Source organism: Urocitellus parryii, chromosome X, assembly GCF_045843805.1.
Source record: "Urocitellus parryii isolate mUroPar1 chromosome X, mUroPar1.hap1, whole genome shotgun sequence".
Taxonomy (NCBI): Eukaryota; Metazoa; Chordata; class Mammalia; order Rodentia; family Sciuridae; genus Urocitellus; species Urocitellus parryii.
In genome coordinates, this window is record NC_135547.1 from 41,957,044 (window position 1) to 41,975,874 (window position 18,831).

At 35.9% G+C, this 18,831-nt stretch overlaps 1 protein-coding gene across 1 annotated transcript in view; it reads left to right on the plus strand.

Annotated features, from left to right (window-relative positions):
• Morc4 (MORC family CW-type zinc finger 4) overlaps nucleotides 1-18,831 on the plus strand; it is a 52,900-nt gene that overhangs the window by 30,073 nt on the left and 3,996 nt on the right. The window contains exons 10-14 of the mRNA XM_077793953.1: nucleotides 600-693; nucleotides 3,862-3,986; nucleotides 5,489-5,557; nucleotides 6,040-6,091; nucleotides 7,467-7,642. Of these exons, the coding sequence (XP_077650079.1) occupies nucleotides 600-693; nucleotides 3,862-3,986; nucleotides 5,489-5,557; nucleotides 6,040-6,091; nucleotides 7,467-7,642 (516 nt within the window). The remainder of the gene's footprint in view (nucleotides 1-599; nucleotides 694-3,861; nucleotides 3,987-5,488; nucleotides 5,558-6,039; nucleotides 6,092-7,466; nucleotides 7,643-18,831) is intronic.

Consider the following 18,831-nt stretch of genomic DNA (forward strand, 5'->3'; position numbering starts at 1 on the left):
TATAAGACAGCAGAATGCATTTCAATTCATAGTACACATATAGAGCAAATGTTCATGTCTCTGACTTCTAAAAATCACATTTTTGGTGACCCTAAATCTACCCTTGTTTACATGGGAAGAGAGAGAAAAGAAAAAAGAGCACAAACCAGAACTCACACACAGCCTCCAATAACAGCTATATAGTAGAATGCCAAAGGGCTTTATTAGGGCTTTACTAATATGATCAGCATTTTGATGCATAGGAACTATATAGACATTTTTAAGTTAATATTTGATTAATTCATAAGAGATAGGGTATAGTGTTTGATCCTCTGACTTTCAACTTAATTCTCAATTACTTGTCATTATCTGACAATTAAATAACTTCCTATCAAATTACCAGTATTTGGCTCTGTCCTAGCTTTGCAGTTTGGTCCTCTGTCATAGTCTCCAGGGTCAACTTGCCTTCTCCATGATTCTACAAACCCTGAAAATTTTATAGATCTCTACTTTTTAGGTCTTGTGTCTATTTTACACAATGTGACTATTGAACATGATTAGTCATTATGGATTGTTTAACAAGTGCTAAACCTTTACATACTTTTTGCATTTTCTTTCAGATTGACAATAAATGCCCTTGCCCAGAAGCTTAATGCTTATTGGAAGGAAAAGATATCTCAAGAGAATTTTGAGATCTCCGCTACAGCCAGGCCAGTAACATGAGTAATAAAATAAAGAATATGGGAAGGATTATGGGTAATGTTCATAGATCAAATTGAAGGAACAAGAGTAAAATGTTTTTCACATCAGGAAGTTCAATTCACAAATTGAGAAAGCACAGTTACTAATTGTATCATTTTTTAAACTTCTTCAGTCTGGTTTAACATTTAAGTGGTTTCAATCATAAATACATCAGGAGTTTAGTATTTCTTGTTTCATAGAGGCAGTGTAATATAGTGGAAAATGATGGCCATTTAATTAGACATTTTTGGGCTAAATGTCTGGATTTGCTTCTTAATTTGGGTGGGCTTGGGATGGTTATTTCATTTCTCTGAATGTATTGAATTAAGTGGCATAACGTTTTTAGCACAGTACCTGGCATAGAGTAGGTATTCATTCATTTTAGCACACTTCGCTTTCTCTTTATTCCTAGTCAATATTATTGACACTAAACTAGTATTGAAATACTGGAAACCCAGCATTAGAGAAAAAGTAGAATAGAAATAAGAGAGAGTTTATTGGATCTAAGTCAGGAAATCACACAATGAAGAGGTTGAAATGCTTCTGAAAGTCAGGAAAGGAGCATAATATAGAAGATAGACTGTATAATAACACAGTTATACTACCATTAAGACAAAGATTAACATGTTAAAACTTCATTTGGGGGTGTTCCCTTTTTTTAAATGGAAGCTACCACACAAATGTATGTTTAAAAATGTGTTTCATATGCAACTATGGCTATATGTATGTTTCCACCTTATTCTAAAGATATCAGTTCATGTCCGTCTTCTATATTTTTTCGAAGAAATGCATGTTAAGATGAGATGCCTTTTTACCTTTCAAATTAGCAATGATTAATGCAGTGAAACACAGATATTCATATACTGCTAGAGAGTGTATGTGCTAGAAGCAGAATTGTAATAATGCTAATTGTTTATTGATTACATATAAGCCTCACATAGTTCTAATTTTTTGTATGTTTTTTTAGTTGTAGATGGTCAAAATACTTTTATTTATTTTTATATGGTGCTGAGAATCGAACCTAATACCTCATACATGGTAGGCAAGCTCTCTATCACTGAGCCACAACCTCAGACCCTAATGTTTTTTAAACTGACTTTTGAACCCAGGGGCAATCTACAACTGAGCTACACCTCCAGACATTTTTATTTTTTATTTTGTGACAGGGTCTCTCTAAGTTGTAAGGCTGGCTTCAAACTTATGATCCTCCTGCTCCTGTCTCAACCTCCCAAGTCACTAGAATTATAGGTTGGGCCACTGTTACCAGCATTTCTAAGTTTTTACATGCAGTAATTTAATCACTGTAACTCTGAAATAGACAGACATTATTTATAGATGTAGAGACTGATAGACTGAAAGCCTACAGGTTAGAGGGACCTTCTCCTCCAAGAATGGGGAGTCCCCCTCTACCCAGGGTGTGGTGGGAGCTCCCCCCGACACCCAGGTTAGAGGGACCTTCCCCCCCAGAGCGGAGAGTCCCCCTCTACCCTGGGTGCAGTGGAAGCTCCCCCCACACCCAGGTTAGAGTGACCAAGGTAAGACAAGTAGAAAATGTTAGAGCCAGGATTCAAATATAGGCAACTAAATCTCTCAACCTAAGTTTTTAGCCACTACAAAGTGAGGGAATATGCTACAACTTCCTTAACTTCCTGTTTAATGCAAGCATGAGCTAAAAGCCTCTCCTACCTGCCTGGATTGAAAGATCCACCGTGATTGCATATAACCCAAAACAGAGAGTTACTGCCTCTAAGTGTGCCTGAAAGAATTATACTGTCATCTTTCTACAACAGACCATTCTGTATATATGTGTATAGGCTAATGACCTTTTTCTTTCCTCCCTCACCTCAACACTACTGCTGAAACCTTTTGCAAGGTCTGGTTTTAAATGAATCAGTGTCTGTGTAGAAATATATAGACACCAGAGGTCAGGCCTGAGCTTAGAGCTTAAAGGTTATAAGTCTGGAACATCCTGCAGCTAAGAGATAGGAAGCTCTAGGTCCAAAAATGTGTATACACTGTGTTAAAACAGAGTTTTAAAAAAGAAGAGACATTGTATTTGAATGGTAGAATTATGAGTGCTTTTTATTTTCTTCTTTATATCTTTCTGTATCTTCTAGTTCTTCCTAAGGAGTTTATTATATTACTTATATAACTAAAAAAGAAGCATGTTTGAAACAATAAAGAAAAATACTAAACCTAGGCTTAAAAGAAACACACCACTCTAATAAAATATTTAGTATTATAGCAGTGTAAATATAACATACACAAAACTCACCCTAGTGGTTAAATTGGCCCAAGGTGCCCCTCTCCCCTCTTTCTGTCTTTTCTCTAGTCTTCCCTCTTTTAGCTTCATTCCACTCTTCACACCCTAGGTACTGAGTACTATCATATATGGGCCGTCTCTTTTCACAGAGAAACGGATTGTCTTTGGGGCATTGGTTACTGGATTCTATTTCTAATAGTGGATGGGAATGGGTGTGTATTTTAAGAGTTGAACTCTGGAACACTTCATCTTAATTTAATTCAGTTGTTGGTCTAAAGCCACCATTTCTGGTCAGGATATTTAAGCAAAATTCATAGCACTTTTAAAGAATAATTTTGGGAATATCAACCTAAAAATTTTGGATTGAAGCATTATAAACAAAGGGTTTTTTGAAAAAAACAAAAAAGGGATGGGGAATATCTGCAGGGAAATGAGCAAGATGGTTTGATGACTGTGCTTCAGTGATTCCCTTAAGTGTATTTTAAATCTGTTATGTAGTTGGACAGAAGTAAATAAAATGATTCAATGGTTTTATTTCTTGGTAATAATGTAACACAGATACACACACACACACACACACACACACACACACACATACACACATACACGATGCCTTTTCCTAATAAACTTTTTGAGTTAAAATTATCCTGTTATTAGCTTAGAATAAAATTTGCCAAGATAAATACTATTGACCTCCATAAATAATGTTAGTGTTATCTATGAAATTCAAAATAAACACATTTCATACATCTATAACATTTCCAACATAACTCATATATAAAATTAATTATTTTCACTTTTTGTGCCTTTATAATGTAAGGCAGAGCACAGAGCTAGGATATACACAGTCACACTTCTATTTTCCCTCATTCAGGAAGATTCCTGACCAGACATGGGTACAGTGTGATGAATGTCTTAAATGGAGGAAACTTCCTGGCAAGGTGGATCCATCTACATTACCTGCGAGATGGTTTTGTTACTATAATTCCCATCCAAAATACAGGTAAGGTTCCAGGTCTCAGTATTGTACCTGAGACAACTCTTGATGTGTCTTTATATTCTAAATACTTCATCTCAATTATACACTCTTCAGCTAACATTCAAATCCCTATGCTGACTTGCCCCACCTTACTTACCCAGTCTTATTTTTCATTATATCTTAACACAAACCTTGTACTTTGGCCAGATTTGTGACTTCACTATTCCCTACATGTGCCATGCTTACTTTTTCCTCCATGATCATCTTTCTGTTGCTTGCAGTGATCTTCTGCATTCCATCTGCCTATCCAAATCTTATCCATATCTTGTGGGACACTTTTCCCATTGACAGTAGTTTACAGTGACTTCCTGCATGTTTTGATTCATGACATTTGTTCAAATACTGTTTTGTGTTGTGGGGTATTTTTTATATGTATATGCTTTTGCTCCTCAAGAGATTTTAAATTCTTTTTTGTTCACTTTACATGTATTGACTTTTATTTTTTTAACTTATATATGACAGCAGAATGCATTACAATTCTTATTAAACATATAGAGCACAGTTTTTCATATCTCTGGTTGTATACAAAGTACATTCACACCAATTTGTGTCTTCATACATGTACTTTGGATAATAATGTTCATCACATTCCACCATCATTTCTGACCCTATGCCCCTTCCCTTAATTTTAAATTCTTAAAGAATAAAGTCTTTACATTCCAGATTAAATTGATTTTTATGTTTCTTATCGAGAATCAATGTAAACAGTACCTATTATACATTCAGTGCTATTTGTTTAAATGTTTGTCTTCCTAATATACCGTGTGTTCCTTTCAGCATTCAACCTCTAAATATTGCCTGGCATATCCATTTGTGTTAACTTTAATTTAACGACTTTTTATTTGATGCAGTAGTCGCTATGTCTGTAATAAGTCAGTTTGCTTCAATCCAGTTGTGACTTTCTTAAGATTCTTTTTTGCAGGATAAATGCTAATAGAAAAAAATATTCTACAACAGAGTCTGCTTTTTAGGGGAAAATGTCTAAAATGGAGAAAATTAATTAAATGAAATCTAATAGTCTTCAGATGCACCTAAGTACCTTTTCATGGTGAATAATGAGATCATGTGATTAGAATTCGGGACTGAGTTCTTAGAAGCTTCGTTTTTAATACTTTATTTTTTATCTGTTGACACTTAGTCCAGGAGACAGGCTTAGTCCTGGAAAGGGTACTTCACTCTCTTATAAAATGGATATAACAGTTTCTAATTATTAGGTTTTATTTGTTTTTAGGATAGTTTTTGACCATTGAATAAATTTTCAGCACTCTTTCAGTTTTTACTCATAAAATATTCTTCCTCATGCTTTACGTATTAGTGAAATTTTTTTGTTTGTTTTTACTGTGAGATCTGAACTCTATAATATTAGAGGATTGTCAAAGTGCCCAGTAATAGTGCTAAGGAAAGTATATGGTAAAAGTGAAGAATACATTTTGCTTCCAAAAGATGATTTACTCTCTGTTTTGCAGGAGATGCTCTGTTCCAGAGGAACAAGAACTCATTGATGAAGACTTATATTTGAGCAAAACTAAGAAACAGTTGAGTATGCATGAGGTGGTGTTCTGCATCATAAAGTAGAGGATCCTGGCCCTTTGTATTAACCCAGAGTTTTGAGAAGAAGGATAATTTTTGGTGTTCTTAAGGTTTTCCTCCTTAGCTCTCTGTTCTGCCAGTTCTTTATTCCTTCTTACCATCTCCTGAATGTCTCAACTTTGATTATCTTTAGAGTCTGTCTGTCTCTCCCCACCCCATTTCTCTCTCTCTCTCTCTCTCTCTCTCTCTCTCTCTCTCTCTCTCTCCTTCCCTCCCTCCCTCTCCCCCTCTCCCCCAGCCCATCTCTCAGAGAGAGATAGCATTTGAAAACTTCCTTCAGTAGTATAGTTCAGGAAGGCACCTTTAGTTACTCAATGACACACTATTTCTAACTTCAAATGAACATTATAACCTAAATCTGTAATTGGTAATCCATTTATACTTGAGACATTTCATGAGTGAACTAAATAGCACTTTTATCTTCTAGAGATCAATCTGTTGAGAAGAAGAAGATATCTATGGAAAATGAGAACCTCCAGGTGAGAGATAGTCCACTCTATTCCTTTTCTCACACACAATTTTCCCCAACAGAAGATATAGGTTGAAGAAAGCAGCAATCTTGAAATCTACATAAAAATAACCATTACTTCTTGTGGTCTTTTCTTTTTATTGGAACTTTGGGTTTTGTGCTGATCTGCTGTTACTGATGCTCAGACCACCTAAAATAGAAGAGTCAAATAATTTATTTCCCAGATTTGGGTTCAGTACTGATTGTGGACAATACTGTCACTTTTGGCATCACAGAATATTCAGGGTTGTGTCCCATCTTCTTACAGGCTGCTCCTGTTGAGTGTCTGGTTTTCCTGTCTCCTTTCTTCCAGGATTCAGGGATGATTCCTTCCTCCTTCCTCTTGGGAAGAAAGGGTGGTTCTTTGTGCCTCTCCCCAATCCCTGCTTTCAGGCTGGCTGGCTTTATAAAGACTCTGCTGTTTTGAATTTTCAGGAGCACTGTCTCTCGGACATGGTTGCCCAGCTCCGGACGCTGAAGGGTGCAATAAGGTTGGCCGTCCTTTCAGGGACACTCCTCTCCTGACAGCCACCATAGCACCCATATATCTTCCCCACCCAACCTTGCCATTCTGCATGATTTCCCTCTTGACCCTATTTCCCAGAGAGACCTGCTAGTCGCATGTTAGATTCACCTTTCACCCACTCGATCAGGGTAGGTCAGACTGGTGAGGATAGAGACAATTTAATATGAATTCTTCTTCTGATATCCTTCCAAAACACAGGCATATGAGTAATCAGGTTTTTGTATACTAATGTCTTGAATTAATAGTCTGATATAGAGATCAGGAGATTTCCTAGGACTGCTCTGTCCTCATTCAGTTTACCTCCCCTTTATATTCCTTTACCTTAATCATTCATACTATTTTCATAAGCTGGCTCTCCCACAATATCCCAAATGCATGTCTCTGTGTGTGTGCACTGTGAACATGTGTCATCTCCTGCATGCATTTCTCCCAAACCAGCACAGACACTTGCTGCAATGCTTTTTCCCTCCACTCCTACTCTCATCACAGATATCAGAAGAATGAAAACCCAGCCTTCAACTGGGTCACAAGATAGAAATAGACAGTGATTAGGGGCCTTGATTTATGTTGTGGGTAGGATAATTCTAGGAGCCAGTAAGTAATTTGGGGGAGGTCTGTTGGTGTCTAGCTGATAAGGTTAATAACTGAATGTGCCTGGGTTCATTGTTCTAGTGTACATTTCTGCGCGCTGTTTATTTTGTGTAGGAAACAGTTTCTTTTTATTTGGCCAAGCGTTCTTTCCTAGCATCAGAAGGATTGACTCATCTTTAAAGTTTGGTTTTAATTTGGGATTTTTATGAATCATTTCTTTCTTTGCTAGGCATTCAGTAATCCACCAAAGATTCCTTCTGTTCAAGATATGGCTGGACTGAATGACAAGACAATCGGATATGAGAGAATTGATAGTCCTACCCTGCTTCCGTCTGTTGGAGAAGAAAGCAGATCACCTTCTCTTCAACTTAAACCTCTGGATTCCAGTGTCTTTCAGTTTTCCAGGTGACTAATACACATACTATATTGTCAATAGTAATCCTCAGGGTCTGTTTTCCTATAAGTTGGTATGTCTTACTGTATCAATGTTTTTCATAAATCCTTGTATAGAATTAATAAGAAGAAACACAATTTTGGGTTGATAGAAATGTCTTTCATACACCCCCAATTTTTCCACCTTACAACTGCCAGATCAACTCTACATACTTTCAAGGTGATCATTTGCTGATGCTTTTTTATGTATTATGTGTTCATATTATGTTGGGGATCATGCAAGTGAAAAATATGGACATAAATCTTTCAAAAGCATTAAGTGCTATAAAAATAGGATAATATCACATAAACATTGTTCCTTTCTGTATGATTTTGGATACTGAAGTTCTTTGGGGGTTCATTAGTAAAAGTTACGTCTTGGGCCTTGTTCATCTTCAAGTTATTTTATTAGTTCTTATAATAGGAAGGAGCATAACTATTAATTTTCTTAAATATTAGGAATATTTGAAGCACTAAATGTACCCATATTGCTGCAAGAATGAACTCGTACTCCTAATTATGACTCCTTGCTTTCTCCTCTCTACTGTGTTTCTCACTCTCATAGAGCCAAGTCATAGGGCAGACACCAGGTTGCTCTCTGATGGTAGACTCTTCTATAGTCATCAGTAATAAGACTTTTATATAATGGATGTTTACTTGTTATTGTTCCTTTTCAGTTCAGGTATCTTTTTAACATATTGGAATAGAGACAATAGAATATATCAAAGGGTGTGATGAATTCTGGTTTGTGATTTTTTTCCACCAGTGTTACTGATTCTTTCCCTATTCATTGCTTCATGGGTAGGTCTTTTAAGCCTCTCATCTAGATAAAAATATGTACAAGTATACAGGTGTGCAAGTCCCCTATCAGTGAGTCTTCCAAACTCAACCCTATAGATAATGGAGGAAACTCAAGACCTCCTGAACAGGGGCAAACAGTCTCAAGAGAAAATAAACTTTTAGGAGCAAAACTAATAAAACACTTTTTATTTCATTTATTGAGTATGTACCTTATTTTGGAGTAATTTATGGTCATCAGTATTTAAAAATAATAAAACACCTGGGCTGATGGTGTGGCAAGTGCCTAGCATGTTCAAGGCCCTGGATTTGATACCCAGAACCACAAAAACAAAATAATAATAAAAACAATGATAATAATAAAACTCTTTTAAAAAATTTAGATGAGAATCTGTATGAATAAAAATCTAAACAGTGCCTTGGAACCTACTATAAGTAGGTTCTCAATAAGTAATGGTTAAATCTGAGTGATACTGGAGGAACAATTTCTAAGACTGAATTTTGTAGCAAGGAAGTAAATAATACAATCTAGCTTTAGTTTCAGAACATAATTATTCCCTCTTCCCCTCTATACTTCTCAACTCCCATTGTAGGTTTGGAGGGATGTACAAAAGTACTATGTGTTTTTGAAGCACATTTTTACATTCACATCTTGGTCTTCTGAGATACCCATCATTGCTTTTGAATTCTTTCCCTACTATGATCTCTTCTTTTTTTCTCATTATCTCTTTTGTAACTATAGCAGTTTTTGTAACTTCAAGAGATTACAAATGCAAAGTATGCACTGTATTATATATTTTATGAGTGTAGTACTATAGTACATCCATTGGGTGGCATACTTAATCAGTTTTTATTGGGATTTTTGTATGAATTTTTATAGAATGAGATATATATATATATCTCGTGTGTGTGGGGGGGGACTGTAAGAAAGAGATACGTGATACCTGATTCCCCTAATATAGGTGTTATATAAGGTTAGTTAATGATAATTTTGCCATTTCAAGCTACATGTGTAGGGAGATTTAAATTGACTGGGAAGCCAGGCACATGGACATGCTCTAATAGTCTCAGCTGCTTGGCAGACTGAGGTAGGAGGATTTCTTAAGCCAGGAGTTCGAGATGCCTAGACAATATAGGGAGACACTGTCTCAAAAAATTGAGGGAGAGTCTGCCATTTTAGGGGGGAAATGGAAGCTCTCACAAGTTTAATAAAATACACAGGGTTTCTGATATAACAGTGTCCAGGGGATAGTAGATTTAATCAAGAGTTACAAAGGTCATCTTTGTTATCAAAACCTAAAATTGATGAGTTCTTGAGTCATGTAGTTTAGCTTACTCACTCTAGATAAAAATAAAGCCTACACTGTCCAAGAGAGCTTTAAGAAGTTGTAATGGGATATGTTAGTAGGGTCTCTAGAGGTATAATTGCAAATAACTTCATGAGTCTCAAAAATCTAACAAAAGAAGGAGAGGATCTGCAATAAGGAATAGGTTCAGCTAGTATGCCAGCCAGCATAATCTTTTGGTGGATGACAGTTTATTTCTGTTAAAAGAAGTAATCCCTTCCTGTTTATTCATTCTTCATATATTTGAGTGTTATCTATATGAAAGGAATTGTTCTAGGATAATGATGGGATCCAAGATGAAGGAGCTTAGAGTAGTAAGTTTTATATGTAAATATTCCTAATACATGCTAGTTTCATTATGAGTGGTACAAACTAATGTCTAAAATAGTTTTTGTCCCTACATTTATATATAGGATAAGAATTAATGGCAGGCTGGGAATGTGGCTCAGGCGGTAGCGCGCTCGTCTGGCGTGCGTGCGGCCCGGGTTCGATCCTCGGCACCACATACCAACAAAGATGTTGTGTCCGCCGATAACTAAAAAATAAATATTAAAAATTCTCTCTCTCTCTCTCTCTCTCTCTCACTCTCTCTTTAAAAAAAAAGAATTAATGGCTGTAACTTATGTAGTTATTTTGGGTAAACTATGTCAAAAGCTAATTTAGTTTATATTTTTAAAGGATAACCAAAATTTAGCTCTTATTTTTAAAGGATAACCAAAAAGTATCTCAGTTATACTGCAATTAATGGTGGAGGGAGAGGAGGAAAGGCATTCTAATATGTTTAAAGAAATATTTGAAAAAATAACAAGGCATAAAAATAAATAGAAGAACAATTTGTCAAATGAATAAGATTCAAAGGCCATATAAAATATAATCTGGGAGAACAACTTCTAGAATGGAGATGTAAGGAGCACAATGAATCCTCTCACCAACAAATAGTTTTTTAACTTGTAAAAATTATTTCAAAAATTCAGAGTTCCTGGAAATTGTTCAGGGGTACACAGCAAATAGAGAAATGTTAAATCAAGAAAATCTACTAAATCTCAGGAAGAACAGCAAGATTCAATGGCATTTGAACCACGACCTGCTCCCATCCCCAACCCCTTCAAGTCCAGCTTTATGGAAACTACTCAAGGGAGCTTTAATTCAGGTGGGTGTGATATAAAAGATGGGGACTCCCTCTTCCCTTAGCTCCCTGTTTAAATCTATGGTTTAAACTGGGAGGGGAGGCCTCTTACTTTTTTCATCTTCCTCAGTTCTGTATTATAAAATCTCTATTACAAGTAGACCCAGAAGTACTAACCTTTCTTTTCCCACTCAGCTTTTTCTTCCTCACGCAGCCCCCATTGGTAGGGTGGAGACAGTCACAGGGGAACAAAAGGATGATAATATTAGGCCCCTCACAGCTCAAGCACAAGCTTGCTCTTTGATCAGAGGTTCATACTGTTAAGAGCTAGCAAAAACACCACCCAATGCCCATTCATAAAGAAGGAATTTCACTCTGGAAAAGCCACTGCCTGCCTCAAGCTTTTATATAGTGTTGCAGGGGTTCTGCTTAAAGAGAGACAGGCCTTCAGGATGAACTCCACAATTCTACCTGAAGGATTTGACTTTGTAATTTTATGACAGTGCCTAAGGGCATTGTCAAAACTGAAAAACCATGGTTCAGAACAATTAAGTAGGCACACATAAGACCATGATACAAATTAAAACCAAAAAGTAGCCAAATAATCAGAAAATAGGTAACAGAAAATCAGGGAAAGATAGTCAAGAAGAGCTCTCCTGGGATCATAGTCAATCCTATATGTCAGGAAAGCTGTTCATAAGCACAAGTTGGCATCCCCTAAGATAGCAATCAGAGCAGGACATAAGGTGGACTTGAAACTAGTCCCCAAGCTGTGTACAGATCAAACAACCTCACTGGCATAGGGGCTTAAGTACTACCTGGGACCAACCAATGATTAAAATAATAACTCTGACCCAGAGGCAACTTCTAGGAAGCCAAGCTTAAAAATAAAATCACATACATCCCTGGTAACCTGAAAGACTATATATGCTCAAGGTGATATTCTCTCAGGTGTGACTGAACAAGGATCTGTGTGAATGTGGTGCAGAAACATGAACTCATTGAACTTTGATAGCAGCTTCCAAGTCACACACATATTCAATAGCAAAGGGTAAAAAATCTAACTGGTTAAGGGGACAAAAACACAGCATTTGATCAATAAGTAGCCTATGCAGGACCAGGGATGAACCCTAGATTTCCAGATAAAAGAATAAAACCAAGGTGCTGGGGCTGGGGCTCAGTGGTAGAGCACTTGCCTAGCATATATGAGGTGCTGGGTTCGATCCTCAGCACCACATAGAAATAAATAAATGTATTTTTTAAAGAATAAAATCAAGGATATCAGAGGTTTTATACTGAAGGGATAGAATTTTTGGAGTCAGTTCTACCAAGTTACCAAATTAAAAACCAGGCAAACAGCAACAATGGAAATCCCTGTGGGAGGGAGGAATCAGAGTCCACAATTGCTATGACATATTATCTAAAGTGTCCCGTTATCAACAAAACTTATGAAACATGCAAAGAAACAGGAAAGTATAACCTGAACATAGGAAGAAAAGCAGGCAATAAAAACTGCTCTTGAAGAGACCCAGATGTTGAATTTAGCAGACAAACACTTCAAAGCAGCCATTAAAATATGTTCAAAGAACTAAGGGAGACAGTATCTAAACAATGAGGGTATAATGGCAGTGTCTCAGCAAATAATATCAGTAAAGGGACAGAAATTATTTTTAAAGAACCAAATGAAAATCTGGACATGGAAATGGAAAGTACAATAACTGAAATGAAAAATTCTCCAAAGTGCATTAGAGTAGGAAGAAGACAGAATCAATACGTTTAAAGAGATCAGTTATAAACTATGCAATCTAAAGAACACAGAGGAAAAAAATGAAGAAAGCCTGAGAGAAATGTGCATCAAAGGTGCATAATAGTACAAAGAGAAAAGGAAAGAAGTAGAAAAACATTTCAAAAGTGCTGAAAATTCCCCAAATTTTATGAATAGCATTAACCTATAATGTATAAGGTCAACAAATTTGAAATAGGATAAGTGCAAAGAGATTAACAGGTAGACACATCATAGTGAGTATATTGAAAGGCAAAGGCAAAAACAATCTCTAAAGTAGAAAGATGAAATGATTCATCATATACTAGAGAACCTAAATAAGAGCTGACTTCTCATCAGAAACAATGGAGAGAAAGCAGTGAGTTGCTGCTATAGTTTGGAAATTGTTCATCCCCATCTAAACTCATGTTGATATTTAATTGCCAATGTAACGGTATTGAGAGGTTGGGAGCCATTAAGAGATGTTTGTGGTCATGGGGTTAATGCACTCATGAAGGGATTAATGTAGTTCTCTTTTTAAAAATATATAATTCTTACAACTTAATGGGTTTTTAAAAATATTTTTTGTAGTTGTAGATGGACAGAATGCCTTTATTTTATTTGTTTATTTTTATGTGGTGCTAAAAGATTGAACCCAGTGCCTCACACATGCTAGGCAAGATTGAGCTACAGCCCCAGCCCTAATGTAGTTCTTTTGAGAATGGTTTGGTTGCCACCAAAATGGATATTTATAAAGTGAGTTCAGCTTTCTCAAGTTTTTTCTTGCTTTCTATCTTACCCATGTAATCTCTTTGCCGTTGCCTGCTTGCTCTTCCACTTTTTATCATGAGACCCTCCCCAAAAGCTAGCCAAATGTGGCCACCACTTGGCAACCTTCAGAACTGTGAACAAAAATAAACCTTTTGGGGCTGGGGATGTGGCTCAAGCGGTAGCACGCTTGCCTGGCATGCGTGCGGCCCGGGTTCGATCCTCAGCACCACATACCAACAAAGATGTTGTGTCCGCCGAGAACTAAAAAATAAATATTAAAAATTCTCTCTCTCTCTCTCTCCTCTCTCACTCTCTCTTTAAAAAAATAAAAAAATAAACCTTTTATTTATAAGTCATCCAATCTCAGGTATTCTGTTATAACAACAAAAAACAGACTAAAAAAGATGACATATTCAAGTACTAAAAAAATAAAGACTTGTCAACCAAGAATTTTTATTCCAGTAAAATTTGCATTAGGAAATGAAGATAAAATAAATGTAGTCCAAGGTAAACAAAAACTGAAAGAAATTTGTTGCTAGAAGACTTTTCTTATAAGAAATACTAAAGGAAGTTATCCAAGGTGAAAGCAAACTGATGCCAGACTGTAATCTGAATTCATGTGAAAAAGCAAAGAGTATTGGTAAAGGTAACTTTTTAAAAAAAAGTTATTTATAAATTATTAATTATAAAGGGCATTATAATGGCATATTTCTCCTCTTTCTATTCTTAACTAGTTTAAAGAATAACTACATTAAACAATACATATTTTTATATAATTGCAGGTATCATTTTGTCATTGGGCTTATAAGGCATACAAATTAATATATTTGACCATGACAATATGAAGGAGTTGGATGGGAACAAAGCTGTACTGGAATAAGAAAATAATATGAAATATTTATTCAGATCCATAGTCAGAAATCAAAGAACAAAAAAGTGATAAATAAAAATGCTGGTACAGCCAGGTGTGGGGACACATGCCTGTAATCTCAGCAACATGGGAGACCGAGGCAAGAGGATTATAAGTTAAAGCCCAGCACAGCAATTTAGCAAGACCTTGTCTCAAAATAAAAATGAAATGAAATAAAAATGGCTGGGAATATAGCTCATGGTAGAACATTCCTGGGTTTAATTCCTAGAACCTAAAAAAAAAAAAGGCTAATACAAAAAAAAATCTATAAATATATACTTTCTGTGCTTACTTCTTTGGGTTTTCTCCAAAAAATATAGCATTGTCTAAAATAATAATAATATACTATTGTTGGATTTATAAATATTATGGTATAAAACATCCATAAAATATAAAAAGAGAACCAATAAAGGAGGATCAGAAGAACAAAGAAGACATGACACATAGAAAACAAAAAGCTAAGCTGGATATAGTGGCTCACACCTATAATCTGAATGGCTTGGGAGGCTGAGGCAGGAGGATCATGAGTTCAAAACCAGCCTCAGCAGAAGTGAGGCACTGAGAAACTCAGTGAGACCCTGTTGGAAGTTGAGCCAGAAAGATCAGAAGTTCAAGGCCAACCTGGGAAATTTGGTGAGACCATGTCTCAAAATAAAAAAAATAATAAAAAGGACTGGGCATGTGGGCTGGGGCTGTGGCTCAGTGGTAGAGCATTCACCTAGCATGTGTGAGGCACTGGATTCAATCCTCAGCACTACATAGAAAAAATAATAATAAAATATTGTCCCCACCTATAACTAAAACATAAATATATTTTTTAAATAGGACTGGGGATATAGCTCTTACCCATGTAATCTCTTTGCCCTTGCCTGCTTGCTCTTCCACTTTCTACCATGAGACCCTCACCTGGGTTCAGTCCCCAGTACCAAAAAAAAAAAAAGGAAGCCACTTAAATGTCTATCAACTGATGAACTGATTAATATCCAAACAATAGAATATCACTCAGCCATAAAAAGAATTATAATAGTTTTTTGGTTATTATAATGAATGAAACACCTGAGGCTGGGTAACTTTATAAAGAAAATTGATTTATTTAACTCAGTTCTAGAGGCTATAAATTGAAATAGTATGACACCAGCTCTAGTAAAGGCCATCTTTCTGACAGAGTCCTGAGGTGTTATAAGCCCTCACATGGCAAGAGACAGGTTAGTGCCCATGTCTGTCTACATCTGTATCCTCTGATATCTCTCTCTTGAGTAGCCACTTGTATTTAATCCTGGGGGCTTGGCCCTAATTATCTTTTCTAATCCTAATCAGCTCCCTAAAACTCTACCTCTAAATACTATAGTTGAATTATGTTTTCATCCTCTAAATATCTCACAGTGGAGATTAAATTTTAGCATGTGTACCTTTAGGAGACGCACTCAAACGTTATCCACAACATAGCAGCAATGAAATATTGATACTAGCTGCAACATATATGAACCTTGAAAACACTGAGTGAAAGAAGACAATTGCAAAAACCATAAAAGGGGCTGGAGATGTAGCTCAGTATAAGTGTTTGCCTAACATGCAAAGCCCTAGGTTTGAATCCCAGCATTATAAAAAAAAAAAAACTGAAAATAAAAATGAATCAAAGACCACAAGAAGTTGGGTATGGTGATGCATACTCGTAGTCTCCTACTTGGGAAGCTGATATAGTAGGATTAGTTGAGCTCACAATTTCAAGGCCAACCTGGGCAATATAGTAATACCCAATCTCAAAACAATATTTATATGAAGTGCCTAGAATCAGTTTGCTATTCCAGATATATAGAGACTGAAATTAGATTAGTGGTTGCTGAGAAGTAGGTGGAAGTATGGAGAGTGACTACTAATGCATGGAGGTTTCTCTTGGGATGATATAAATTTTCTAAACTTAGATTACACAACTCTGAATATACTAAAGCCATTGAATTGTACACTTTAAATGGGTGGATTTATGGCCTTTATATCTCAATAAAGAGGTTAAAATGTTTAATCTTGAGTATAAGTATATGCACTATAAAGGAGACATGTTTTTGGTCCTTATTCTTAACTATCATTGTGCCTTAAGCATAGTAGAAAATGTGGAATGAGTGAATTTTAAAAATAAAATATCCTAATTTGAATTTAGCATCTTTCTCTTGGTTAGTGAAATTCTAAAATGATAGTTGTCAAATATAGAAACCTCTCAGAAAACATTTTAAAGGAATAGAGGCATAATATATGTATATTTTTGTCAAAAAATGTAAAATACTTCAAAAAGTGACATTGTTGAATATGACAAAAATAAGAAGTAAAATGAGAAGAAACCACACAGTTGGAGAAGAATTCCTAGCATATAAAACCCCTAATTAATCTTTCCTAAATGAGTGAATATAAGTCTAGAATGAGAATCAATTCTTAGAGGGAAGAGCCAGACTTTCCAGACAAGTATAGAAGCAATAAGTAAAATCCAGTTATTTTACTTTCATTTATGTAACAGTTCTTTCTTGTTGGCCACTTACATGAAATGTTTGTTTTTTCCCCTTGTCTGTGTCTGGCATACTTTGTTAATTTCCCTTAGTCAAGGGTGTTATGCTTTGATATTTTAGTAGGGTACCTAAGACATACATACATGCACACATACACATTATACAGTGATCAATACATATTATAAGAGAGCACTAAAAAGTTTTGTAGGAATTCAGAAGTAGCATTTGAACTGCTTTTGGATATGCAGTGTTAGGAAGGACAAAGGCATTCTTATCAAAAGGAGCAGCATGGGCTGGGGATGTGGCTCAAGCGGTAGCATGCTCGCCTGGCATGCGTGCGCCCCAGGTTCGATCCTCAGCACCACATTACAAAGAAAGATGTGTCTGCCAATAACTAAAAAATAAATATTAAAAAATTCTCTCTCTCTCTCACTCTCTCTTAAAAAAAAAAAGGAGCAGCATAAGAAAAACCATGGGCTTTCATTTTGGCTGGTGTTTGTAAAGCGGGTAATGGGAGATGAAGTTAGGGCCAAATTGTGTTCTAGCTCTATTACTTACTAGCTAACTTCAGAAAATTATTTGACCTCTTCCAATGCATTTGCTTAAAAAAAAAACAATTGAGATAGTAATACCATTTACCTCAAGGTTATTGGGAGATGATTTAGATGAGAATATACACGTTGAACATGTATATTCTGGCACAAAGTGCTGAATAATGTTTCCTATTATTTGTCACAGAGGCCAATGCCAAGCTAAGACATTAGAGCATTTATGTTGTAGAAAGCCAAAAATAAGGGTTTTAAATAGAGAGGTGACATAATCAGAGCAATGCTTTAGGAAGATTAACATGGCAGTAGGTGATCTAGAAGTGAAAGAAAGGGAAACCAGAGACCAGAGGAAGTTATTGCAATAGACCAGGAGAAACAATAAGAGTTTGATAGTTTATAAATGACTATAAAGGGGCTGGGGATGTGGCTCAAGTGGTGGTGCACTGGCCTGGCATGCATGCGGCCCTGGTTCGATCCTCAGCACCACATACAAACAAAGATGTTGTGTCTGCCGAGAACTAAAAAATAAATGTTGAAAAATTCTCTCTCTCTCTCTCTCTCTCTCTCTCTCTCTCTCTCTCTCTCTCTCTCTCTCTTTAAAATAAATAAATAAAGGGCTGGGGATGTGGCTCAAGTGGTAGCGCGCTCGCCTGGCATGCGTGCGGCCCGGGTTCGATCCTCAGCACCACATACCAACAAAGATGTTGTGTCCGCCGAGAACTAAAAAATAAATATTAAAAATTCTCTCTCTCTCTCTCTCTCCTCTCTCACTCTCTTTAAAAAAATAAATAAATAAATAAATAAATAAAAAATTCTGTAAAAATTACAATCTGATGGTGGTAACACAAATAGGAAACAGGAGAAGGAGCAGATTTGAAGGTAAACATGAAAAGTCAATTTTATATATACTAAGATACCTATGGAACATCCAGGAAAAAAAAAAACATGGGATGGGCAGTTGAAAATCCAATACTAGATCTCAAAACTTGAGAGAAGGTGGAAGTTATTGCCCAGAGGTTGTATGGGGTTACCAAGAAGGAATACAGGGTCAGAAGAAACAATAGTTAAGGACAGAACCCTTAAAGGTGGAAAAATGAAGATAAGGCAAATAATATGACTTTTATTGCCTTTCATAAAACTTAGTTAATGCTATCTGCTATTATATATGCATTTCCTTCTTTCATGCCAACTGATTGTTTTATTGTCTTACTCAGTACCAGAGCTAAATGGACCATCTCTAGTAGCCCTTATACGTATTTAAATATGGGTGCATTTGTTCTTACATAGCCCCTAAATTCTTTTGCTCTTCCTTTTTTTTTTTCATTCACAAATATTTTTTAATTACCTTTAATGTCAATCAATTACATAATATCTATACATAAAAACTTATTGTAATATTAATGTAA